This window comes from Pempheris klunzingeri, chromosome 15, assembly GCF_042242105.1.
Source record: "Pempheris klunzingeri isolate RE-2024b chromosome 15, fPemKlu1.hap1, whole genome shotgun sequence".
Classification (NCBI taxonomy): Eukaryota; Metazoa; Chordata; class Actinopteri; order Acropomatiformes; family Pempheridae; genus Pempheris; species Pempheris klunzingeri.
Genome location: NC_092026.1, coordinates 17,687,770 through 17,712,389, shown reverse-complemented (window position 1 = coordinate 17,712,389; position 24,620 = coordinate 17,687,770). Strand labels below are relative to the sequence as shown.

The 24,620-nt window shown below is 39.9% G+C and overlaps 1 protein-coding gene across 3 annotated transcripts in view; it reads right to left on the bottom strand.

Annotated features, from left to right (window-relative positions):
- Positions 1-22,552, bottom strand: part of esyt2a (extended synaptotagmin-like protein 2a) — a 56,631-nt gene extending 34,079 nt beyond the window's left edge. For all 3 annotated transcript variants that reach the window (XM_070845324.1, XM_070845325.1, XM_070845326.1), the window contains exons 1-7: positions 22,433-22,552; positions 20,736-21,123; positions 6,271-6,312; positions 4,794-4,928; positions 4,050-4,126; positions 3,396-3,468; positions 608-697 (exon numbers count right to left, since the gene is read on the bottom strand). In XM_070845324.1, the coding sequence (XP_070701425.1) occupies positions 608-697; positions 3,396-3,468; positions 4,050-4,126; positions 4,794-4,928; positions 6,271-6,312; positions 20,736-21,116 (798 nt within the window). In that variant the 5' untranslated portion in view covers positions 21,117-21,123; positions 22,433-22,552. The remainder of the gene's footprint in view (positions 1-607; positions 698-3,395; positions 3,469-4,049; positions 4,127-4,793; positions 4,929-6,270; positions 6,313-20,735; positions 21,124-22,432) is intronic.
- Between the last annotated feature and the right edge of the window lie 2,068 nt (positions 22,553-24,620).

Genomic DNA, 24,620 nt, shown 5'->3' with positions numbered 1-24,620 from the left:
TATCTCAGTCTGCAAGAGCTCAAGGGGACACCTCCAAATGTTGTTTAGTTTAATCAACAGTCCAAAACCCAAATAGATTAAATTTACAGTTATGTAGAAAAGATTAGAGCACAAATCCTCACATTTAATGAGCTGGAACTAGAATTATTCTCAGGGGATTTCTGCTTGAAAAGCAACTAAAATTATATTCAATTTATTAAATAAAATTTTTCAAAATTCGATTTACTTTACGAATCATGCCAGCTGTATTTTACAAAGGGTTTATCAATCTATTGTATTTGTAAAAAACTGAATTTAAGAAAGACTATGTAGAATTTAAGAAAAACTGGTATAGGATTAAAATAAAGGCGAGAACACAATTGAAATTCAATACGTAGAAACAAACAAAAAAAAAAAGATCCAGGTTAAAATCAAGCTGTAAAAATAATATTTGCAATGCAAATATTCCGTAGTTTGAAGACACTGACAAACTTGTGAGGCATCGGTGCAGAGTGAAATACTCCTGGTAAACAGGGTTACAAGGATTTCAGGGGAGATTCTCTGCTGGTTCACCTCATAAGAAGGTCACAGTGGGAGGGAGGATGAGGCCAAAGGTCGAGGTACTCACCGGTTTCTTGAGGAAAAAGACGGACAGGGCTCCGATCAGAGGCATGTCCCCCAGCAGGGGCTCCATCACCACTCTCATCGTTCCATGAAGCTGGACAGAGGAAGCAGAACACTCAGTCATGTCTCTGCTGTGTATATTTCATTATATCTCATTCAAACCTATTTATGTCCATTGTCTTTTATGTTGACATTTATGTTTTTTCAGATGGTCATTATGTCAGATTAGGGCATCATGGGGCTTTTTTTACCCTGGTCTTAAGAGATGTGTCAGACTACATGTTGAGCCCCAGCAATGTCTTTCTTTCTGGTCCTCGTGAGTAAATGTGGGCATCATTTCATATTGTAACCGAGTTTCTGTGCTGCTACCAAAAGCTGTGGTTTCATATGAGATATAATCATATCATATAATAATATATATCATATAATAATATATAATAGTCTAAAGTTGTAAATCCAGATTTCAAAACTTTTCTGAAACTTTATGCTATAAGCTGGTACAAAAAAAGCATTGAGGTTTGATAGTCGACCCTCCTAATGAGGCATTCAGGATACACCCTTCCTCATGACTACAATCATGATCAAATCAACCACAACAAACATAAACATTGCTGTGAGTCATTGTAGAGAGGGGTGTTCTGGGTAGCTGTGGGTCGTTTAAGGCTTGCAGAAGGGCAACTCGCACACTCCCAGATATCAAGAGCTGATGAGTCTGATAAAGCGCTGAGCCAAATGTGCTGCTCTTATCCGTGATAATGAAAGCTCCTTGATTACACTTTTTTAAGCCTCAATTTTAAATGTGTTAATGTGTATCAACGAAGAGCTTGTATGGAATTTAACATCAAGCAAGCTGATCACCCTCGTACATGTGCAGTCCAGATATGCACGTTCCCGCCTTATGACACATTACACAGAGTTAAATATCACCCCATAACTGGACTCTTAATCTAATGCAGTCTGATCCTGCCGTTATGCTCTGCTACTGTAGCTTGTGTTGTTCACCCTCATTTTATGATACAGTTTGGAACACACTAGCCTGCTGCTTGACATTTGGCTGTTTTCACTGATGTCACACTGTGAAATGCTGGCATTACAAGCCCTTTGTGGTGTTAAGAGTCACAAGGAGAGAAAACTCGGGGCTTAAATCGCTCACAAATGTTAAACTCTCAGACGAGAAACTGATGATTGCAGCAGAGGAGAAGAACTGATGCGGGCCATTTTTTTTAATGTTAAGCTGAACTCACAGACATAATTCTTAAGAAACAAGTGAAAGTTTCCCTTCAGAGCTTTTCGTCATTAGAGAGGTTACTCTCTCTGCGGCTGCAGTGACTCAAACCTCAGATATGTAGACTGCCCGTCTGCAGCACCAAATTTGGTCGTAGCTCACTCTGAGTAATCAAATACCAACATTTTGCTCATCAAAATGGGTGCAGTGGAAAGATTGAAGATAGCCCTTTGTTTATCCCCGCCGCCCTCCTGTAGCTCGTTCCTGCTTGAAGAGGGATGTTTTATAAACCATGTGCAGCAGATAATTCTGCGTCAGGATCAATTTAAGCAGAGGAAGAAGCTCTCTTTTCAGTAACTGCTCTAGTCTGACAGTTCATAAGAGGGAAACTCTGAAAAAAAAAAAATCTCACTTGAGTATGACTCATCACTCATGATAAGCTCCAATTTAACATTGTCACGTCTGAACTACTTATTTCTGTAAAGCTGACACACAGCCTGGCAATGCAGCTGTAAAATTTAAGCCATACACAAAGGCAAATATTGACTCTGCCTCACATGCGCAGCCATTTCTCCCTGTAAATCCTTCCAACCCTCCTCTCCACTCACTTCTCCCTCCCTTTCTCCGATCTCTGAACAGCAAATATGGCCTGATCCTCTTTCCACAGCTGACTGGATATCGTCTCCTTTATCAGTCCTGTGTCAACACATTATGTAAAAGTGTCTCTGGGAAGGTCACGGGTTAATACGCGGGTCATGGTCGAAAGAATGAGGACTACCGCCAACAAAGGCACACATCTGTACTGTCTGTTTTTGTCTTCTACAGTCCTAAGTGAGAGATCATGTACAGCAAGCCGGTCAGTATTGCAAAAGGAACCCTGACAGGGTGATAAAGTGGGATAAAGACCACTTGTTGTACATTATACCACTTGTCTGTCTGTCTGTCTGTCTGTCTGTCTGTGAAAATGTACTGCTCTTCTCTTTTATAACACTGGACAGTTTGAAGATGACTCACCTTGGACTCTGGGAACTTCAGATGGACATTTTTGACAATTTTTGTTTTACATTTTATGGTCTAAACGTTAAATTAAGAATAAAAATTAAGAATATTTTATAATTAGTAATAATTAGTTTTTTTGATTATTTTTCTGACTGACTGCTCTGATAATCAGTTTATTGACTGATCAGTATGTCAGAAAATTGTAAAAAATGTCGTTGTATTACTTGTTTTGTCAACCAGCAGTCCAAAACGTAAGGATATTCAGTTCACAATGATATAAAAGAGAACTTCAAACTAAAGAACAGTTTTTCCTTTTTGCCTGATGAAAATGATTTAAATTTCTGGACTTAAGATGACTGATTTATAATGGTTGTCTATTCGTTTTCTGCCCACAGACCATTCGGTTATTGGACCAACAGTTTCTAAACTACTTCATGAAGCTGAAGCAGAGAGAGACCTGCCTCTTGTTAGCGAGCTGAGCTTCTCTCTAATGTGTCCCTGGCTAACAAAGCTGCAGCATGACATGGCATAAAAAAACCATACAAGGCATTTCACACTGCAGACATACCTGTATACTTTTGATTCCTGCTCTGCAGTAGTATTTCTTGATGTCCACGTCAATCTCAGTATTCCCGACGAAGCTGAAAGGCAGGCCAGGAATAACACATTAAGAGGATTAATAACGTAACGTGAGAGCGAAGGAAGAGAATACAAAGATCTACTGCACATTCACAGCTTTGCATTTTTAATTTTATTGTCATCCAGAACTAGCAACAGCGGAAACACTTTTATTATTATTAGAGGAAAAGGCCAGAGTTAATTGGTGCATAAATTTGTTGTTGCTAATGTTATAATTGTTATATCCCATGAAAAGACCAAAAACAATGTCTTACTACATCTCTCAATACTTACCATTGCTACCTGCTGAAGATGTACATCTTTAAAAACATTCACAAATATGCTGTTTTAGTTATTCAGTAAGGGTCCATAACGTTATGGATTGATTACTCAAACAGTAAATGGGCAAACAGGGGTAGTAAATGGGTTTTATTGACAGGAAGGAAATATGTAAGGAATAATATATTGTTGGTCATTATTGTGAAAAAGAAAACCCAGACAGGGTGATGCAGGTCTTGAATGACTTGGCTACTTCCTGTAGAAATCAATAATTGTACTGATAATCATAACATGATTGGAAATAATGATAAATATTTCTGTGTACCTGATCTGCAGGTCCATGATGACCTGTCTCTTGTCCACGTTCTCTGTGTAAACTTTCACCCCGTTCACTCTCAGCGGCTACAGAAACAAAGACATGACAGAACGGGCACAGGTGAGCAAATCTTTCTCAAATCTGACCAGACTCTGGGTTAAAACCTTCCAGGCCAGCTGTTTATTACCTACATATGATGCTCCGCTCTGAAATGAGAGCAAAAACAAGAGACAGCTTGGTGCTTACAGAGGAGGGATGCTTTTCATAACAGAAAACAGCTCAGATTAAAAACACTTGATTGTTCTAAAAAAGAGACAGAGCAGAGAACAGTTCAACAGCAACAAAGTGGACAAAAATAGAGGCACACCAATAAAAGATCTAAACTCCGACACTATGACAGAAGCTATTAACAGCAGCATTAGAGAACCATGCCAGTTATTTTGCATGTTTTTGTACAAATAGTTCACATTCCTGCAAACAGTTTCCAAATCATATTGCAGTATTTCATTTTCTCTGTTTTTCCTTTCTGCTAATTCTGATTCAGTGATCCCTCCATTGATGTAGTCTAGTACATCAATCTAGTACAACTTATAGGAGTAGTTTTCTGTTAATAGTCCTCTTTTCTTGTGTGACTTTGTTTCTGAGCCTTTGATTGATGTGTGAAGAACTGAGTTTGAGTTCAAACTACTTTACAGATCAAGTGCAGTACGTATTGAGATCACCATCACAGCCTTGGCATTGTGATGTTGTCACCTTGTTGCCCATGTCGATCTTGGTGAAGGAGAAGGAGCTGAGATGAGGGTTGGCGCCCTTCACCGCCGGCTCGATGGTCTCCCTGAACAGCTTGTCCACAAACTGGCAGATGAACGGCCACATCTGCTTCACCGTCTGAGGGAGGAGAGGAGATGGACGCAGAAAGAATGAGAGAAATATATCAGGTCCAAATCTCACGTGGTCTCTGTCGGGCTGGAGCTAAGACCTGCTTCTCTCTTGGTAACATTGTTAGTCGTTGATACACATATTCAGTCGTTGGACAAAGTTGTTTTACTGCATGCTTGGTGGACTTTTAATACCTTCCAAGGCAAGGAGGATTTCCTATGTTCCCTTCTTGTTTGTGGGAAGAGACGGGAAATGATCCGAAATCTCATTGTGTGGAGGCACTGCAGATTTATGTTGCAATATATCAATTTGGATCAAATGAGAAAGAGTGCAGGGACCAGTGTGCTGTATTGATATTGGACAGACACGCGATAAATGCATGCAGACGGACTCACTTATTCATTTACTTTCACTTTTCTTACTTTACTTAAGCGAAAAAGGCACAAAAAAAGGAAATAAATGAAATTTACAGTTATAATAAAGAATAAAAAGCAAGCAAAGTTTTGCACTTGAGAAGCCGTAACCAGCGACCGTCTGTTCTCCGGCAGACTCAAACACTGGAGTGACGGCAGGATGCCAATTTATTGTGAACTGAACGCTGAAAATGCTTGCGATGCCCAGACTGCCTCAAAACATCGAAAGTCAGGAAAATTATCAAAACTGACACTGATCAATTCACTCTTGAATGAAAAATAGAGTCATTATTTATGCACACACACATTAGGGCAAAGGATGTCCCCAAGAACTGAACATTCATCGGATCTAATTTGGGGGCTTTAAAGTCCTTGTGGTCGCTCAGCTGGAGTTATCACTGACATTGATCTCCTATCAACCCCTTACAGATAAATGATGGCAATTCAGTGCTTTGGAGGAGCGTAAATCTTTTCTTATTGCCCCTTTAAATGAGACCCTCTGTTCCTGTAAACAACCACGACAGACAAATACAACATGAATGTAAACATTGGATTCACTATGTCAGGTTTGGGTATTAAAAAGCTCTTTTCCTGGCCATCTACATCCATTAACTTCTTAGTAGAATTTACAGTAACATTTACAGTAAGAGATGCTCTTCCTGGTCTCTCTCCCTCTCAAAGTCTCCGTTTATATGTCTGTACCGCTCTCTACACCTCCCTCCATCCATCTCTTTCTCCAGGGAGGTGGTAGCACTGGGTCAGGGACTAGCGGAGCTCCAGATTCAGATCCTATTTATAAACCCCACATGTCTGCCTCTGCTAGCTCACAGCAACTGATGTAGAGCAAACTAGTGGGCGAGAGAAGCGAGAGATAAAGTTAATGAGAGTGTGTGTGTGTGTGTATGTGTGTGTGTGTGTGTGTGTGTGTGTGTGTGTACCTTATTCAGCCACTCCACTCTCTCCACATCTGGATAATGGACCTGGAACGAGAGATAGAAAGGCGAGAGTTAGAATCAAGATTTAAACGTAAACAGAATTGCAAGGATTTTTCCTTTTTTTTTGGGTTGTAACCAGGTCTAACATTAACGTTAGCCCTCCAAATGTGTACTCTACTGGTTTTTATTTTTGTTTTACAGATGGAGAATAGGTCAAATATCTATTGCTTTCTTTTAATCTGGTTATCTTTTTCCAGTGATTCACTTCATGGGCCGATTGACTTAAGTTATGAGGTGCTGCAGTTTGCCAAAATCGGCAGTGTGCGTTCATACCAGCACAGACTAAAATCTAAAAGTTGCAGCTAATCCTGTAAACAACATATTAAATGCTATATTCCTGTTGAGTGTCCCAAGCTGTCCAACTTCTGCAAATATGCCATTATATTGACAGATTTTCAGTTTCTTGAAAATACTTCTAATTGTTATATATATATATAAATATTTCATTTTATTTTATGCGTACGGCTACAGCTGCCATTGAGGATTTACAAAGAGTTGCAAACTCCTGTATGGAGATCAGGAAGGAGGTCAAGAGCCACACTTCCCAGACAAAATAAAAAAAAATAGTATATTTCAGTCCCTGGAGTCACTATGTGGCATCCAGCTAATGCAGCAAAATGCATTGTAAGCAACACTCTTTCTTCATGAAGGTTAAGACGTTCTTTTTCAGGCTGTAGTTTGTGGTGCCGTTGATGTACTGTGTCATACTGAGAGGTCTACAGTCTAATTCCTGGGGCATTTAGTAAAAGCTCACAAACATGCACACACACACACACTGTAAGACAATTAGCTTCCCCAGACACAACCACAGCATGAAGATCACAGCGGAACTTTGTAGAAAACTGTATGAAACCCAACTAAATTCAGTTTTGCATCTGTTTGGCTGCTCTTTTTAGGAAGAATGTTCTCCAAGAGTATCATATTGTCTTTGTGCTTTTTTGATTTCAAAACCACCAAAAAAATGTAGTTACACTAAACACATACTGCAGCTGAGGCTGATGGGAATGTCATTAGTTTTGGACAAGCAATATTAGACAAATCTAAATTCTGAGCTCATTGTGGCGCTATAGTGAAAGGTTAGCGGATCGCCAAAGTAACAGTTGCAATTCAGCCTAAAGGGCAAACGTGTACCAAATTCATGGCAATCAATTCTAAAGTTGTCATAGACATTTCCCTCGAAACCACAACCTCTGGTGGTGTGAAAGGAAAAGTCGATATTATCAAGTAGGATACTTCTTCCAGGAACCACGAATTTCTGGTCCATCAAATAGTTGTAAAACATACATCAGTGTGGAGCAAAGAAGCTGACAGACCGGCAGTTAGCATGCCTTAAAGTGACTGCTGTGTGATTTACTTTTATCCTGCTAAATGTAGGTATTAGTTTCTGTCAAATGATGGATATCTCACGAAGAAATTAAGCTCTTTCAGTTCCGGGGCTGCTGACAGTATCAGCAGAGAGCTGACTACCTGAGGGGGCCGAGTCTCCGCAGCCTCAGTGGGATGCAGTCTGACAGGATGTCAGTGCAGCTGCATCAAAGCTGCTGTGGAGGACTGGGAGTCGACTGAGACAGACCTCTTACATAAGTGGCACACTGGGAGGATTCTGCAGACATGCAGGGCTGAAGCAGATAAATATCCACTCTGTGAATGAGCGATAGACACAATGCATCCGGAACGAGACTACATTCAGGTGGGCCGGGAGGGCTTTAGTCTCTAAATACATAAATAAATATGTGTATGTGTGCTTTCTCAGTTCACTGCTATGCACTGTGCATGTGCACAGCAGATCCATGATACATTACTACTATACCATTTCAGTATTACTATCCTATTATTACAAAAAAAAACTATTATTGTAATTCGCCATTAATGTCTACACTATATCTAGTAAACAAGAAAAGAAAAACACACTTTAGGAATATCCAATTATTAAGATTGCTGACAAAAAAGAAAGGTCCGTGTCTTGTACAAAAACCTATAAATGTACTTCTATTGTATGAAGAGTCCCCTAAGCTCAATTTCTTTGTTTTCATTCCCCAATTTCAAGGACATACCTTCATGGAATTGGTTCAGTTTTCTAAATATGGTGTTTTCAAATATACCTTTTTAATGTTCCTGTTATTAAAGGAACAATCCCTGATCATAGGGTAAAGACCAAAGAGCTAACTAAGCCTAACATTAAACAATAACTAAAAAGTTTTGAAATGGGCTCAAAAGCTATTGCATAATGTGTTTTGAGAACTTTCAAGTAAATGTATGCAGTTATAATGAACTAAGAGTCCATTAAATTCAACTTCTTTCTTTTCATTCACTAGTTTCAGGTACAGTTTCAAGGATATATCTTTATTGAATCTGTTAATTTTCATAAATGTGCAGCTTTTTGTATTGTTGCATTTTCAAGTATACTCTGCATTTCAGTTAATCAACACAGCAATAAAGTTGTATTTCTACAAATAAATAGCAGTAACAAGAAACCAGTACTTAAACCATTTATCCATTAAGTACTCTTTCTATGTAGAGTGGCTTTACACATAAGGATGGGGTTTCTTTTCCTGGATTCCAAACATGCTGCTGCATGAATCTTCTCCACAAGAATTCAGGGTCACTCTTTGACACATGAAGCCGACCTGGGAATACACGCTAAACAGTCCGCGTGCACACAGTTCTACACGTAAACAAACAAGCTCACAGTGACGCTGGCGTCACGTGGCGTTTGTCTTTGGATTAAATTTCCAGCTACTATTTTTACGACACTGACGGCTCAAAACAAAAGCTCGCAATCTCACTTCGCCTGTGAATCACACAACCCTGACTCATGTGTGCGCTGGATGTTTAGCCAGTAAAAAGATACATTTTGCAGCACATTTGCTTCACAAATAAGTTACCCGTTTAATGTAGCCATGTAGCATGAATAGATATTAGCTGTGTTTTTCAGAACAAATAATCAAACATAACTTTTGGCCAAATTTGCCAAAAGTGAGGTAGAAACAGCCGGTGCCTCAGTCTTATTTTACTGCTGTTGCTTAAGTGCTCTCTGGTGAGATCACTTCATCATACAGACGTCACAAGACGTCAAAAGAAACTGCTACAACTCAAATGACTGAAACACAGGAAGTCCGGACACATTAACTACCTCTACATCACTATCTCTTTCATTAAGTCATGGGAACTCATGAAGGTCTAGGTCTAGAGGTCTAGAGGATGGAGAAGTCAAAGTCACTGGAAGGTCGCCAAGCATGTAAATGGGACACAAATCGTTGGGCGTCTACGCTGTGAACACTGCAAGTTCATTCAAGGTTGAGCTTAATGCGAAGCTGTGCCAGATGTGGCCATGATCCGTCCTTTGGTCGGTACCTGCACTAATCACAGCAGTCAGCTTCACCAGCTGCATCTTTTGCAACTTGACGGACCTAAAAATCACATAAACGATGCATAAAAAGAAGGAAAGAATGACTCATCTGTCCAATAAAACTGGCAGCAGCAGTAGCACAATTTTCTCCCCTTTTAGGGTAAACAACAGAGAAGTATAGCCCTTGCATAAGCAGAGCACTCATTCACATGAAGTAAACAGGAAATAGAAGACTAATATCTTTATTAAGACTAATGAAGAAGCTTACATGTCTCAGTTTGAGAGACAAAACTGAGGCTAAAACTCAAAATATATGAGCAGAGGAGACAGCGAAGCTGATACGGAGATAACAGAGAAATATGAACATAACGGTGAGGATGATTTTCGAGGCTTGAAACCAAAGTGCAATAAAGGCTCCTGGATAAGAAGGGGAGATGAAAAAAAACCCAAACATGTTCATGCCTTATCCCATGAAGCCCTGTAGCTCCGTACAGAGTGACAAAGCAAGGAAACTGAATCACTTCCTCACAAAAAACCTGGGAACATTTCTCTCTTTTTAGAGCAACAATGGCACTGTGTTTTTCTGAGTAAAGAAGGACAAAGGTTTATTACCAGTCACTCCTTCCATCTGCTCTCAGCAGAAAATCTGAGAGCTTCTCAGCAGAAGAACAGCCCTCCTCTTCTAGCAGATTTCCTTCCAAATTTAACCCGATGGCTCACAATGCAAAAGTGCAGTGTGGAGGCCTCCAGACACTGATAATCTACACCCAATATCTTAAATTCTCTCAAGTATTGTATGGGGTAAAACGTACGGATGTTGTGATAAAGGTGGTATAAGTGCAATAAATAAAAACAGACAATAAACAAACTTGAAACAAAAGAACATTCAGGCTACTACATACTAGCAAGCACTACTATCCACTGATCAACTCTGAATCCCATTCAAAATGAATTTCAGATGTTGGAGAAGTGAGTGGTAAGCCATTTTCTGACCACCACTGTCAGCAATGTGTCCTTGTGTGAGCCTCCTTATTCAAAGAACACAAAAAAAGGCAAAAAAAAAAATGGAAATAATGTGCATTTCCAAGATTGGTGCCATGATAACTTCCCGATTGTCTTTGCAGTGCTTTTTATCGAGCCTGCAAACTTATGGATGGATTACCCAAACTAGCCTGGATGGTGTTTCATCCGCCTGTAGCAACACGCCCACACACAGCACAGAGAGCTGCTTTCGCAAGCAGAACAGACTTGAGACAACAACATGGCTTCTGCAGGGCTTCTTATTCAGTGTGTGCGGTTGAGACCTGTCGGTAAAAGGGCTCTGGAATGGGATCGTGATGTGGTGGGTGGTGTTTCAGATTCCCCCTGGTTCCGCAAGTAAATGTCCCATTCGTTTTTACCATTAACGGTATTATGTGACTCACAGCTGGAGCACTTCTAAGGCTTGGATGGGCATGAAACTGTCCAAGTTAAGTCATCAGTATAAGTGGTAGAGAACTGCATTAGAAGGCATGACTCTTTGATAAAAAAGCTGAGGGTACAAGTCTGCGTACATAAAAGACGGTAGACGTTAACGCCACCTCCCAAATCACTAAGCTTAAAAGTCTGTGACATGTAGTAATAGCAGGTGGGATCTACAATCTGCAGGTTTAAGTAATACCCTTTAAATGCTGTTTCAACTGTGGGTGACTTCTGCAACTATGGCACCTCTGACTGGCCTCTTCGAGCAGAGACAGAACAAAAATGATTTCTCAATTATTGGGCCTTAACATAAAGCTCATTAGCATTTTTGTTTCTTTGTCCAGGAGAGTCCCATGTTGCTGTGTTAAGTAATATTGAGGATATTGTTTAAAGAACAGACAGAAATGGGAATACAGGACGGGGAAAATCCCACCTGGCAGCTCTATTGGTGACTGGAGAATCCCCTTTGTTTACGCCTGTGTGAGTGTGTGTGTCTCAATGTCAAAGCGAGTCAAGTGGGTGAGACTCACAGTCCAACTATGTAACAGCTGTTAGGAAATCCTAACCTCCCTTTCCAGCCACACCCTGATACAATGCATGTGTTTGTGAGCAAGCGAGGGATGGTGAGAGGATGAATAATCCCGTCAAGTAGCTCAGGAATTTAGAAACTTAAACTGCAACTTACAAAGTTTTGAGGAAATGTATTTTTCTGTCGCTGGCTGCTGACTAAAATACAGCCTCGTTTCTGATGACAGTGACTCTCCTCCCCGAGGTGACAACAAACGCAACAGGGAAACCTGCTCATTCGGCTTCTCCAGGAGGCGTTGAAATGTGCAGAAACAGAAAAAACTATATGGTGAAACAGTTGCTCCACGTAGACGTCTATATTTAGGCCCAGAGGGAGAGAACCAGGGAGAGAGGAGCTGTCGAGGATATGAGGAGGAGAGACTGTAGACAGGAGAGAGATCAGCTGAGGAAATCTGAGCGCTCTATTGTGCCGAAGGTGGACAGACAGAACCAGACTACATTTTGATGTTTACCAGACTTGGAATATACAGCTCCCTGTATAACTTTGATGCAGTGGGGCTTTTATATGTTATTGATTGCCTCTTTTGGGTTAAAAGCTGATGCACAATAATGCACCAGGAATATCAAATGGTAAATATTAAGGTACAATTGTATTGTTAAAGTCAGCAGGGCTGCACAATAAAGCAACAAATGATACATAAAACTCATAAAACAGCCTCTCACAGTATTTGATTAGGCTTTGTTTTTCTTCCTCCCAATAAAATGCTGTTAAAACTAAACTATGCAAGCGAGTGGTTCTTTTCCTGCACACACACTCTTCATTTTTCAGCTTTGAAAAATGAACTGTCAGTGTAATATTTCATATTATTTTAAAACAGCAGGAGTACTGGAAAGCATCGATCCAGGTTCAAACTGTTCAAACCGAGGAAAAACTATATGACATGATAAACTGTGCTGTTAAGAACCCTTTTTGCTCCATCATTCACTGTGCTTTTACAGTGTGACGTGTTGTTGTTGTGTGTTTTCTCTGTAAACCCTAGCACAAGCTAAATTCCCCTCAAGGAGCAATATAGTTTGAATAGATTTGAATAAAAACTGAATCTTTGGCAGCATCCTTCCCTGGTCCAGGCAGTCAAAGTCTTGATCTGACTTTCTGTAGAACTGCTGAAACCAAAAACTCTCTACATCCAACATCCTCAAGCTACCAGCCCGTGGACCGGAGTCAGACTGTGAGAGAGTTTAATAAGTCCCACACACAGGTTGAGAATTTAATTTTAATTTTTTTCCCCCCAGTTTTAAAGGTTTGAGCAATCTCATTTTTACAGAAGGTCGAAAAATTGGCGCATAAAATCCTCTTTATTTCATATTTAACATTTAGTTGGACTTAACTGTGTCAACATTAAAACGGTAAGAAGCACAAACAGTCTGACTGACCGCAGCGTACCTGACGACAAAATGTCTCTCTGTAAACATAAAAGAAAGGTTTACTTGGAGGACTCATAGTTTCAGGAGAAGTGGATGACGGATTATCTTTTATGAAGTTTAATGTGACTTCCCATCCGCTGAGTTATAATTTTAAATAGAATTACTTTATTTAACATGCAGAGCAGTCCAATAGAAAGTGTGTGAAGAGGGAAGGACCACCTGCTCAAGCAAATTGAAATTTACTGTCGCAAAACATTTTTTGTAGATTTTTGTCTATCAAACTTAAAAAAACTTACACTGATGATTTGTAGAAGGGAAAAGGGTGTTAAGTTTAAACTTGTAACAGGTGACAGGTTTTGGATTTATTTAAAACAGTGACTACTGTGTGTGGGTGACTAAAGGGATAGTTTGTATTATTTGAAGTGGAGTTGTATGAGGTTGTTATCCATAGTTAGTGTAGTGTTAGAAGTAGGCAGGAGTCCCGACATAGATGCAAAATAATGTACTGCTGTGGACGGGGGCAGAAGAACCACCTTTTAGCCGCCTAAAAAAAAGGCCTACCTGAAAAAAAAAAAATCAGTATCAGTTTAAGTGAACACTATATTTAGAATATTTTCTCGGGTTTCAGAGACAGGCCTGTCTGAAGGGGAGCTGAAGCTGTTCGCTGTCTCTTTGCTTGCTTCAGAGCCGCCAGACTCTATTGACAAAAACAGTAATTTTGCCATACAACAGTGGCTGTTGTGTCCACAGCAGCTCGTTGCTCAGCGTCCGTGTCCGGACTCCTGCCTGCTTCTCCAAACTGGGGGCGTGCCGTAATACATTAACTATGGATAAGTACCTCATACAACCACTTAAAAAAAGAACGAACTATCCCTTTATGGGTGTTTGGGGGTGCTTACATCCAAATTAAGTCAAGATTGTAGGAGTTGTAGACCTTTTTATCCTGTGCAGCATGAAATTGGGCAACAGTTTCTATTGAGTTTGGATGTGGATGTAAACACCCTGAAATAAAGACAGAAATAAGCACTACAACCTAATAGCCACTGTTGAAACCAACCGTGCTGGAGAACAGGCTTAAAAGAGAACAGTCCTAACATGTACAGACCGCAGGTAAAAGCAGGACAGAGCAGCACTAGGCCTTTCTGTTCCTCCGCATTGTTTCTATTCTCTGCTGTGGAGCTGAACCCCGCCTTTTGGCACATCAAAAGGGCAGGGAAGCCCCACCCATGCCATGTCATTCGAGTGCATGCAGAGACAGAGAGAGGGCGGAGAGCGGCTGAACGAGACGCAGAGAGAAACAGTTACGCTGTGGTCCTAGTAACTTTCCGTGTCTGTTTTTTGAAAGGCTGACGACTAAGTGAAACCATGTCAGACCAGGCATTTTAACATCTGACTGTTGGGGGAAAATGGTTTAGCTGAGTTTTGCCTTAAGTTTCCCAGCACCACCCAGCTTCATAAACACACCTAGAAAAGCTGCCCAGTGTGGCGATAGTCCTCTGACTCAAACACTTCTATAATAAATCTGAAGGCTTCAGTCAAACAACTAAATAATCCCACATTTGATACATGTTATGGTTTTGTAGTTTAGGGAAACACTGAAAAGATTTGCAGACAGTTGTACAATAAAGACATTTATGACTAAAACTGAAAAGTTCATTTACAAAACTAAATTTTCTTCTTTTGTCCCGTTTCATATCATCAAAAATCAAAATACCTTTAAAATACTTAAAATACCTTTATCCGACGACCCGAAGACACTTAAGACTGGTGACTTATGATATGTCATTTACTAAATTCAGTATATCAAATAATTAGTTGATTCATCTTCATAAATGAGACACTGACTGAATGGTGCAAATGATCGTATGAATTATGGTATTCATGGTGCAGCCGTGATGCCAAAGTCAATTTAACTCCTCTAAACTCAACTCTCAACACTCTCCAATCAACAACATGCAGTTGTGATTAAGGTATTTAAATACAAAACATGTAACACGAGTATTGGGGAGTATTGATGGCCTGCTAGTTTAAGACAGAGACCATACACTGTAACCATAAGATCCCCGGTTCAATTCCTCTTCACCCACCCGCTCTAGTGTTAAACTTTTAAAGGCAAACTGGAAAAAAAAAGAGAAGCCCTGTCTTAAGCCGGGGAAAATCCTCTAAATCCTAAAACAGATGTGTTGTAATGCTGCACACTGGCCACTCAAATCTTCTGTGCTACAGTGACAGACGCAGGAGGCAGAAATCCCGTTTAAGTGAAATCCTTTTGACACTCAACACAGTCAGCACGCACATTTCTGACTGATGTTCACATATCAGTGCCGCAGGAGTGTGGTTTTACCGTGCAAACCTGTGGCCTACATCCTGCAGCCTGTGTTAAACTTCCACACCATGAGTTTACTGACCTCATTCCTTCCCAGTAATGCTGCTGTTGCAGACATTTCATCACGCCTCTACCCCACATTCCTCGTGGCCTGGTTACCAGCCCTCACCTGGGCTGACCTTTGCTGCCAAAGACGTTTTTAACTTGTTATTTCTAACTATAGCAGTAATGCTTTAACCATCAACCTCACCATAAGCAGTGCAGAATTCACACAACTATGATTCAACACACTAAAATGACTCGTATTTGAGCATACAAGCATGACTGAGTTTTTACTTTTACACTATTTGAGGTTAACTATTCATTAGCTTGTGATGTATTAAATAAAATGTATTTGATATTAATCTAATTTCCAACTAAACTGAGACAAATTAATACTAAATAGCTAAATTCATACTCTGAATTCAAACATTTAACAGTAGTTGATCAGTGGCTGATGGCTGCAGCTAATTTTTCTCTACGTTACAATGACATTGAAAAAAACAATAAAACCAAAAACGTCATTAAACTTCATCTCATTTAAAAAGTTCCTATCTTGTCTCTGTACGTCAGAAACTTCCTGATTTTCCAGCTTATATGGATCAAAGGATTGCAGACAAATCATGTCAAAGTAATCATGATTTATCTCACACACAGACACATGACATACAGACTGCATGAACACAGACTGAAAAGGCAGCATATGGCTTAGAGCTGCAACAATTAGCCAATTCATGAATCAGTTTTTCAAATTTTCTTAAATTTCAGGCCCACAAGGCAGGAATTTTGTAGAATGAGTTGGTTTGTAGGCTGCGGGTTATAAACTCAAATCCAGGAGGAAGACCTGTCTCAAATTAAAAAAAGATTTTTTAGTATTTTCCTAAAAAAGGGCCTTTATGATGCATCTTTTTATGTCTGACAGCAGTGAGGGAGTTGTGCACAGTCAGGTTGTCTTCACTGAGATAAAACTATAGCACTAGCTCAGGCGTTCTTGGCCCGTTAATGATGAGCTGCTGCCCACACTGCCTATCGAGCCTCATTCTAGGCATATTTTCAGAGGGACCGAGCCAAGATGATGGGCGCTCCGCCAAATCTGATATTTCAGTGATGATCACTGTTGGTTTGCCAATATATTGCAAATGTGGTGTATTTTGTTGATTTTGCATACAGACTGAGTGGATTTGCTTTATACAGTACGCGGCGCTCTTTCCATTGTGTCTGCCACTGTGAAACTGAAGTGAAAACTCAATTCAATTATGTTTATCAGGACAATGACATTTACTGAAACCACCAGATAAAAATCAACATGTTGCTTCTGGATTTTAGCACAGAAACGGCAAAACCCTCCACCACTGGCTCAACTTTCAGAAATGGTGCATCCTTTAGAAAACAAACAGAGAAAACTGAAATGACCAGCTGCTTCAATTATGTGCTGAAACATCTCTCTTCTGAAAGTACAGTGAATTTACCTGCTACTAAGAGGAAAACTATTTTCCCCAGAGTGTCAGGTTTCTCTTTGTAGGGAATTCAGCTTACTAAACTTTAAGGAGGACATGCAAACAGACGTTATCCTATCAAACAGTGATTATTTGCCCCAAGCAGGGCTGAAGCAATTAGTTGTTTCAGTGATTAATCAGTCAACAGAGAGGTGGCCGCAGTTTTCATAAGTGATTTAAAAAACAATATAAAAACTCCAAACTCTGTTTAAATGTGAGCATTAGTTGGACTAAAGAAGCAACTTGAAGACTAAAAATGTAATTTTGTTATTGTAAAAGCAATATTATAAATACAATTGGACTCATTTTCTAGGGTTTTATTGAGTTAAGACCTGCGTGGTGATGATGACTCTGGGCTTTCTTTGACCATCTAGGCATTGGATTTTGAGGTTAGTGTGGCAGAGGTGAACTAGATAGCCTATCTTCTATGAAACACGGGGGAAAGACTGACCGCGTCTGAGTGTCTTTCAGGGGTCAAAGTTCACTGCTGATTACATGGCTCATTATCAGAAGGACACGTTAATCCTCTTGACATCCTTTCACTGGATTCTCGGTTTCCCTTTAATCAGGCGAACAATGAGCTGTCAGTCATCATTGTTTGGCTCACACGTCCAAATGTTGTTGGCCGTGCTGCGGTGGGTTAAAACATCTGAGAGACAGGCTTGGTCAAACATGCAACATGAAGACAAAAGATACGCTTGCTGACTCACGGCGCGACAAACATGACAGCTGCTCGACACCATTGTGTCTCTGCTCACAGCTGAGTGTTTTGCACTGGGCCCGGGGTTGTTGCTGAGCACTGTGTTTCTCAAGGTCTGCGTGATAATGGACGTGTTGATGGGACTCTCCCATCGCTGTGTCTGGCACGCTGCCATCCACTCAGCTTCTCACTGTTTTCTGGCATCATCATCAATAATAGAAAATATTATTGCAGGCTGGAAGCCTCTTTATTAGACTTGGAGTCTCTGTGTACATTTCACAAGTGTAGGAAAGGGTGAGTGACAGATTATGAAGTTTCCAGGCGTGGAAGTGCTTCATAATTATATAACAGATCTCAGAAATTCAGGAACATATTCAACGCCAATTACATATGTTGCTAATGGTCAACTGTTTTGTTTGGTGCTGTGAATAACAATCTTTAGTGATTTTTTTAAGAATAATGTTGAAATAATCATATATATTGCCTGAACTATACTCAGGAGTCCTAAGTCAATAACTTAGGTGTGGTAATAACAAAGTCCATACACAGTAAAGCTGCGCAATATGACATTATATATCGTATGGAGATTTCTTTTGTCATTTGGACGACGCTTTGCATTCTTCCACATGGATGCAGGCAGGACATTTGCATGGCAAAAACAAGCATGCAGGAGAGTGAACGTGACACAGAAAAGGGTAACTCTGAACAGGAGAAACACTCATACTACTTCTTCTTCTCATACCTACAAGAGTGGCTACCTCTGCCGCATGGATGTGGTTTGGGTAAGAGAGGTCTGACACGGAATAAATAATCGTTCACCAGTTCCCACGACAGACTCAAATGCCACTAACCTCTTTTACCATCTACACAGGAATCAATCAGTCCAGTTTTCTCTTTATAGTTTTACCCATTAATATTTAATATTTTGCTACATGCTTCAGTCGAATATTTGCACTAAGGTTCTAAATAAAAGGAGATAATAATAATCAAATTTGCATTTGCACAGCCCTGATACGTGTACAGTCAGTGACCACTATATTAGGAACATTTGTACAATCTGATGTGGTCTATTACAACTGTGCTACTATTAAGTCTGCTTCAATGATGCCTATAATGTTCAGCTTGTGCGGTTACTGTAATAGAGGTGTTAATTCACTCCTGTCTCAGCACTGAGCTCATAGTTAATGACGTGGGGTTGTACTGGACTGCATTATATTCAGAGGTGACATTCAGCCGCCCTCATGTATGTAAATAGAGAGGACAAAAAAGTAATTTCAAAAACTAAATAGAACGTACAGTGCCAGCTTCAAGTATGACCTAAATTATAATCATGCAATTGAATTACCACATTCCTGACAATGTCGACGAAAACTAAACATTGCAAACTTTGTGAAGGTAGAATTTAGTCCTTATGTGCATGGGTGGAAGACTTATTTGTATGTTTTAAAAGAATCAGCTTTTTCCTCATTAACATGCAAATGTATGCAGCATGGTGCTGACAGACAACCAGTCAACATAAAAACATACATCTTGAATGCTGTGTCATCATGTCTAATGTGGATTAGACAAGATTAGAGACTGCTTTAGCTATGTGACGTTTTGCTTATACAGCCAAACATACACATTTTGAGACTTGTGTAGAATTGTCTTTAAACCATAAGCTGATCTCCAGATATTATTTGTTGATTTCATGAAGCGGGGAAATATTATCTGGCAGCAGGCATTACTAAAACCAAGGCTTTCCATCCACTGCCCTGCTGTAAAATAAAAAAAACCTTTGAAAAAACATTGTGCTCTAACTGATCTCTACCAAACTGCAGTTAGCCCTGACGAGCAAATGCCAAAGGTTTGCTCACATATACATCCTGCGAGAACACACCCATAGATAATCTTCATTCCTTGCAAGCAAGCAACTAGTCATTTTAGCACATGTCAAGACCAGAGAATGAGTAGACAGCCAGAGAATGGCAGCTATGTGGAAGTTGTGTGGCCAGTCCATCTCCTTCACACTGGTTGCTTATCGTGGCACAGGGAAATCTGACTGCACACTGCCAGGCTGCCATACCGAGAGGATGAATACAGAAAATTAGAACAGGTTTGATAGCTCTCCTGCTTTCGCAGGGCCAGCCTTGGGAGCCCCGCGAACTCAGAGGTCATGTATTATTCATCGAGGACTCTGGCTCCTTCGGGTGGTTAACAGGATTGAAATGATCAAACAGAGTCCGGGAACTGATGCCGAGCCTGTGTGCCTTCAACAAAAGTGCAGGATGTGTGACCTTTCCAATAGCTGTTTGTCAGACTCTAATTAACAAGCGCTAAAGTTTGTTTTGTCCTGTGGATTTGAAATAAAAGTGTCAGAGTATCAAGCGTCAGGGGTGATGCATCTCTCTGTGTTTGGTTCTCACTATAATTATCCTCCACGGTAAAACATTGCTGGACCATCTGAGAAATAACTTCCAGAGACTGATGCAGATTATAAATTCACAGGAAATGTAGTAAAAACTGTGAAACATCTGGGGCAACTCACAGTCTTACATTGCTGGACATTTTGCAGTATTTAACTGCCAAAAACTGTTAGTTTCCTCTATTTCTTTCCAGCTACGCTTCTCAAAAATAGCTTTTTCCACCAATAAAATGATGGCAGTGTCCTATCTTATGAGAAGCTGAGGATGAGTCATAGTTTTCAAACGCTGTATGTCACACGTATTTAGTGCAGCTTAAGTTTCCAGTGCAGCCTCAACACCACACACACACACACACACACACACACACACACACACACACACACGTGTGGATGGATGTGGCAACAAACTCAATAGGGTGAGAGCTGGGATGTTGTTGTTTTTACAGTAAGTAAGTAGGGAAGCGCTAATCCTCGGACAGAAAAATAAAAGTATATCTATTTGGAGTGAAGAAACTGAAGTGGAAAATTAGTGGCAGGAAATCCGGTTATTTCTATCAGCCAGTTTGGTAGGCAAACAGTGAGTGATGGCAATCTATACTTGATGATGATGGAGGAAGAGCCGAGTGAAGGGTGAAACTTGAAACAGTCAAAATACAAAGAAATGATGATGTGTGACTTACCCATGGTGGCAGCTCAGTAGTAGGCAAACTCTGCCTCACTACTTTCTCCTCATGCTCCAGGAATGCTAAGGCACGGTTAATCCTATAGTCCTTGCTGCCGTGGTTTTTCCTCCAATAGAACAACATGGCGAGCCCAATCAGAACCCAGCTAAAGCTGAACTCGAAGTACCCCAAGACGTAGATCGGGAAGATGATTGCGAAAGTCTTGGCAAACTTTATCCACATTTGGGTGACATCCGTCAGAGACGACTGCGGCTCTTCTTCCAGCTCTTTAGGCGACAGAGGCGGGCTGATGGTGGAGCTCACCGGGCTGCTGGGCGCCGCGATGGGTCCATTTGCCCTGTCACCTGCTCCCGCAGAACCCTCCATCCTGTTACTCATTTCCCCTCTGAAAAAGACATTTACAGCAAATGATAGTGAGTTGCCACAAACACCAGCTCACAAAAATGCAACTGTTTCATGCTTTTTGTTTTTCTCCACAGGTCAAGGTTCATATAACTTTACCACAGACATGCAGTAGTAATACCCTTGGGCATAAAACAACATTAAGCATGACAAAAAAATCAACAAACTAACCACTGAGTCGCACAAAACTACACACATCCTGTTTTTTGGTTTTTTTTATAATTTACTTGATGAGTGCTAAATGGAAACATTTCTGAAATAGTTCCCATCCTGTGACCCAAAGATCCAAGAGCCAAAGACCCAAAACTACCAGGCTCTCAATGTTGCACTCCGTAATTAGAAATATTATGAAAAAGAACAAATATTTAATAACAGTGTAATGTAATTTTCAAAGAAGCATGCAGGATGTGTATCACTGAAAATCTTACATTTGGATTTTGTGGTAATAGACCTTCTGCAACAGGGTCAATGCTACAGTAGTTTCCATTCAAACAAATAGGCAGTACAGAGTTGACAACATGCAAATAACTGAATGAGTGATTATATACATTAAACCCTCAACCTGATCCACATTAGACCAAAGATTATTTTATCTGTATTCTACATGTAAATACTGTTTGTGTAGTCTCCAAAATGTTTTCACAGCCTCTGCTGCAAATCCATACAAACTGCAGGCTGACTGCCATACAAGTGTTTGCCCTCTTGTATGGAGAGGTCGTCATACGAATCACCTTTGCAAAAATGTCATTTTTTTGTTTAACCTTTATCCATGGAAAAATTAGCAACAGTAAGAACTTGATAGATTTGAACTTACTATATGCTGCATAGCGTTTAGAAGTACTCTTCAATTCGGCATATATCAAATACAACTACATGCATTTTTAAGTAGTGTTTCAACTTTGCAAAGAGTCTCTATCAATATGCCCGCAATCCTCTGCCATCATAACACACCGCCGTGGATGGGAACGACATTTCTGAATTGGTTAAGAGAGTAGAGTTTCTACTGATATATGTGATGTTTGATTTGGATTTATGTACGCCGAATTGAAGAGCACCGACAAATGAATCCAAAATTTACACAGGCTATCTGTCACGGTGTGTACAATTGTACCATTAAGCACGACAACTCCAAACTCCCAGGTATTTTTAACGGAGTCTGTCGTGACGTTCTCTCCTCAAAGTGACACGTATCGGGGCTAGGACTTCACCACCGGCACTGCGTAAACCAAACACCAGCGAAAAAACAGCAACTTCTTCCTCTACGTTTCCCGTTCAACAAGAAGCACACTCACCGGTTCCCGCCTGCGACATTCGCTCTTCCCTGGAAAAATAAAACTAAAATTCACTTAACCAGCTCAGTCCACAGCATGCCGAACAGCTTAACTCTGATAACCCCTTCAGTACATCCTGCTGTGAGGGCGTCCAGTCTGCCTCAACCACCAGCCTGCAGGAAACTGTCATCGCGGGAACGAGGTCAGGCTGGGAGGGAGCTTCAAAACACTAACACGGCAGCGGACACGGGCGCCATCTTGTGGCAGGAAAAAACGCCTACACAGACAGTTTTTACTTTTATATATATATATATATATTTTTTTTTTACACTGAAAATGTTTTAAACTATTCTCCGAGATTAAATGATGAAATAGTCCGGATACATTCACGGTCTAAAAGCCATAATTATTTGTATTTTTTTATTTTTTTAAAATTTGAATAAACTTTATTGGCATGGAAGACAAACAAACATTTATATGACATTGACAAAGCAGTGAAGAAAATTATTATTGACAAATTATTAGCAATAGATATACAATATGCAAACATATCAATTAATACAATATGATTAAAAACACAATATAATAATATGGAGATTGACACAACATTCAATTTGATGTTTATCAGTTAGGCCATATACAGTATACAGTACAGTGGGCCTACATTTGTATTTCTGTGTGTGTGTGTGTCAAAAGGTGTTTTTTAACAGTAACGGTGTGAGTCTAGACTAAATCTGTTCCTATGTGGTCTAGGTGGGAAAAACAAACTGTAAAATCGTCCCCTTTTCTATTTTCACAAATGGAATAAAGGCCTCACAAATGTGAAATTAGCTTTTAAACTGCATACACGGTTTGTGTTCTATGAAACTGCTGATGATTCACTCAATTTTAAACGACAATTTCTGCACACATGATTTCTCTACTGGGTGGTCTAAAAGCCTTCTTGGGGCTTCTTAACTATTTTTCCTAATTTTTCTACACATATTTTCTTAAAATACTATTTCTATATGGCAGATAGAATGCCATATTACTGTAGCTGGGCTATTTCAAATCAAACTACAGGTGATTTCTGTGTTCTTTGTCCACCACTTGACCTCTTACACGTGCCAGCAGGGTTATTAGCCTTTGGCCTTTGACCTTTGACCGTTTCATCCTATTTGTTGCCTGTAATGTCAAAGCTTAAGCTTACAATATCTCATTATAACTTAGTGTGCAAAAAATCGTGACGTGGAGTATAAATTCATTTAAAAGAGATTTAGAGCGGTTGTGTCGAATATCATCGCACAGAGGTAATTTCCCCACTAGATGTCATGTTTGGAAACTGTATAAATCCACATCATGAATTACATTTTGTAACAGGGGACTGCCCAGTAACAGCTGATCTTAGATGAACCCATGAAACACTCCTCTAAAAACAGTTTTTTATTTTTAAATCGGCAGTAGCAAGTCAGAAACAAACTTTTTTTTCATTTTGGTGGAGCAGCAATAGAGGAGGTTATATGGGTGGATTCTTCACACTGTTTTAGCCACGAAGTAAAAATTGAACTGTAGTTATATAATTATTGTTACAACAACAAAAGGTGATTTTGGTTACTACATTAAATGTTTTTTCTCTCAAAACAATTGCTTAATGTTTTAAAGTATTAATTGTTAATTGCTAATGTTCACTACTGTGTCGGCCTCTGAGAATAACATGTTTTAAAATCAGTACATAAATAGTGATTCTTTTTTTTGAAATATACACTTGAATTATGAAAAGTAACAGTAAACCTAACACTTGCATTTTGTTTATCCGTCCCTTTGACAGCTACTCGAGAAGTTTTTATCGGTAACATAACACTAATATGGCATGTATGATCAATCAGTGTCCAGGCAAGTGGGGAAAAAGACTCAGGAGGGAAAAACAGGAGGAAAAACACCAACAAGATAAACTTTGGTGAGGTAACAGAACATAGTAGTAGACACACAGTTGGAGGAGTAAAGGTTAAAGGAAGAGCAGACACGCACCTAATGTTAGATAAGTCAGTAGAAGTCAGTAATTTCTCTGAATGGGCCAAACAAAACATGTTATATCATTCTTAAAGGGAAACTTTGTCTATCGTTATGTTGATGACCAATCAGTGTTGATGGTGAATCCAGATCATTAAAGCAGTGAAAACCTCAGTTTGTGCTACACTGACCAAGAAAACTGCCTGTGGAGCCGTGGCCT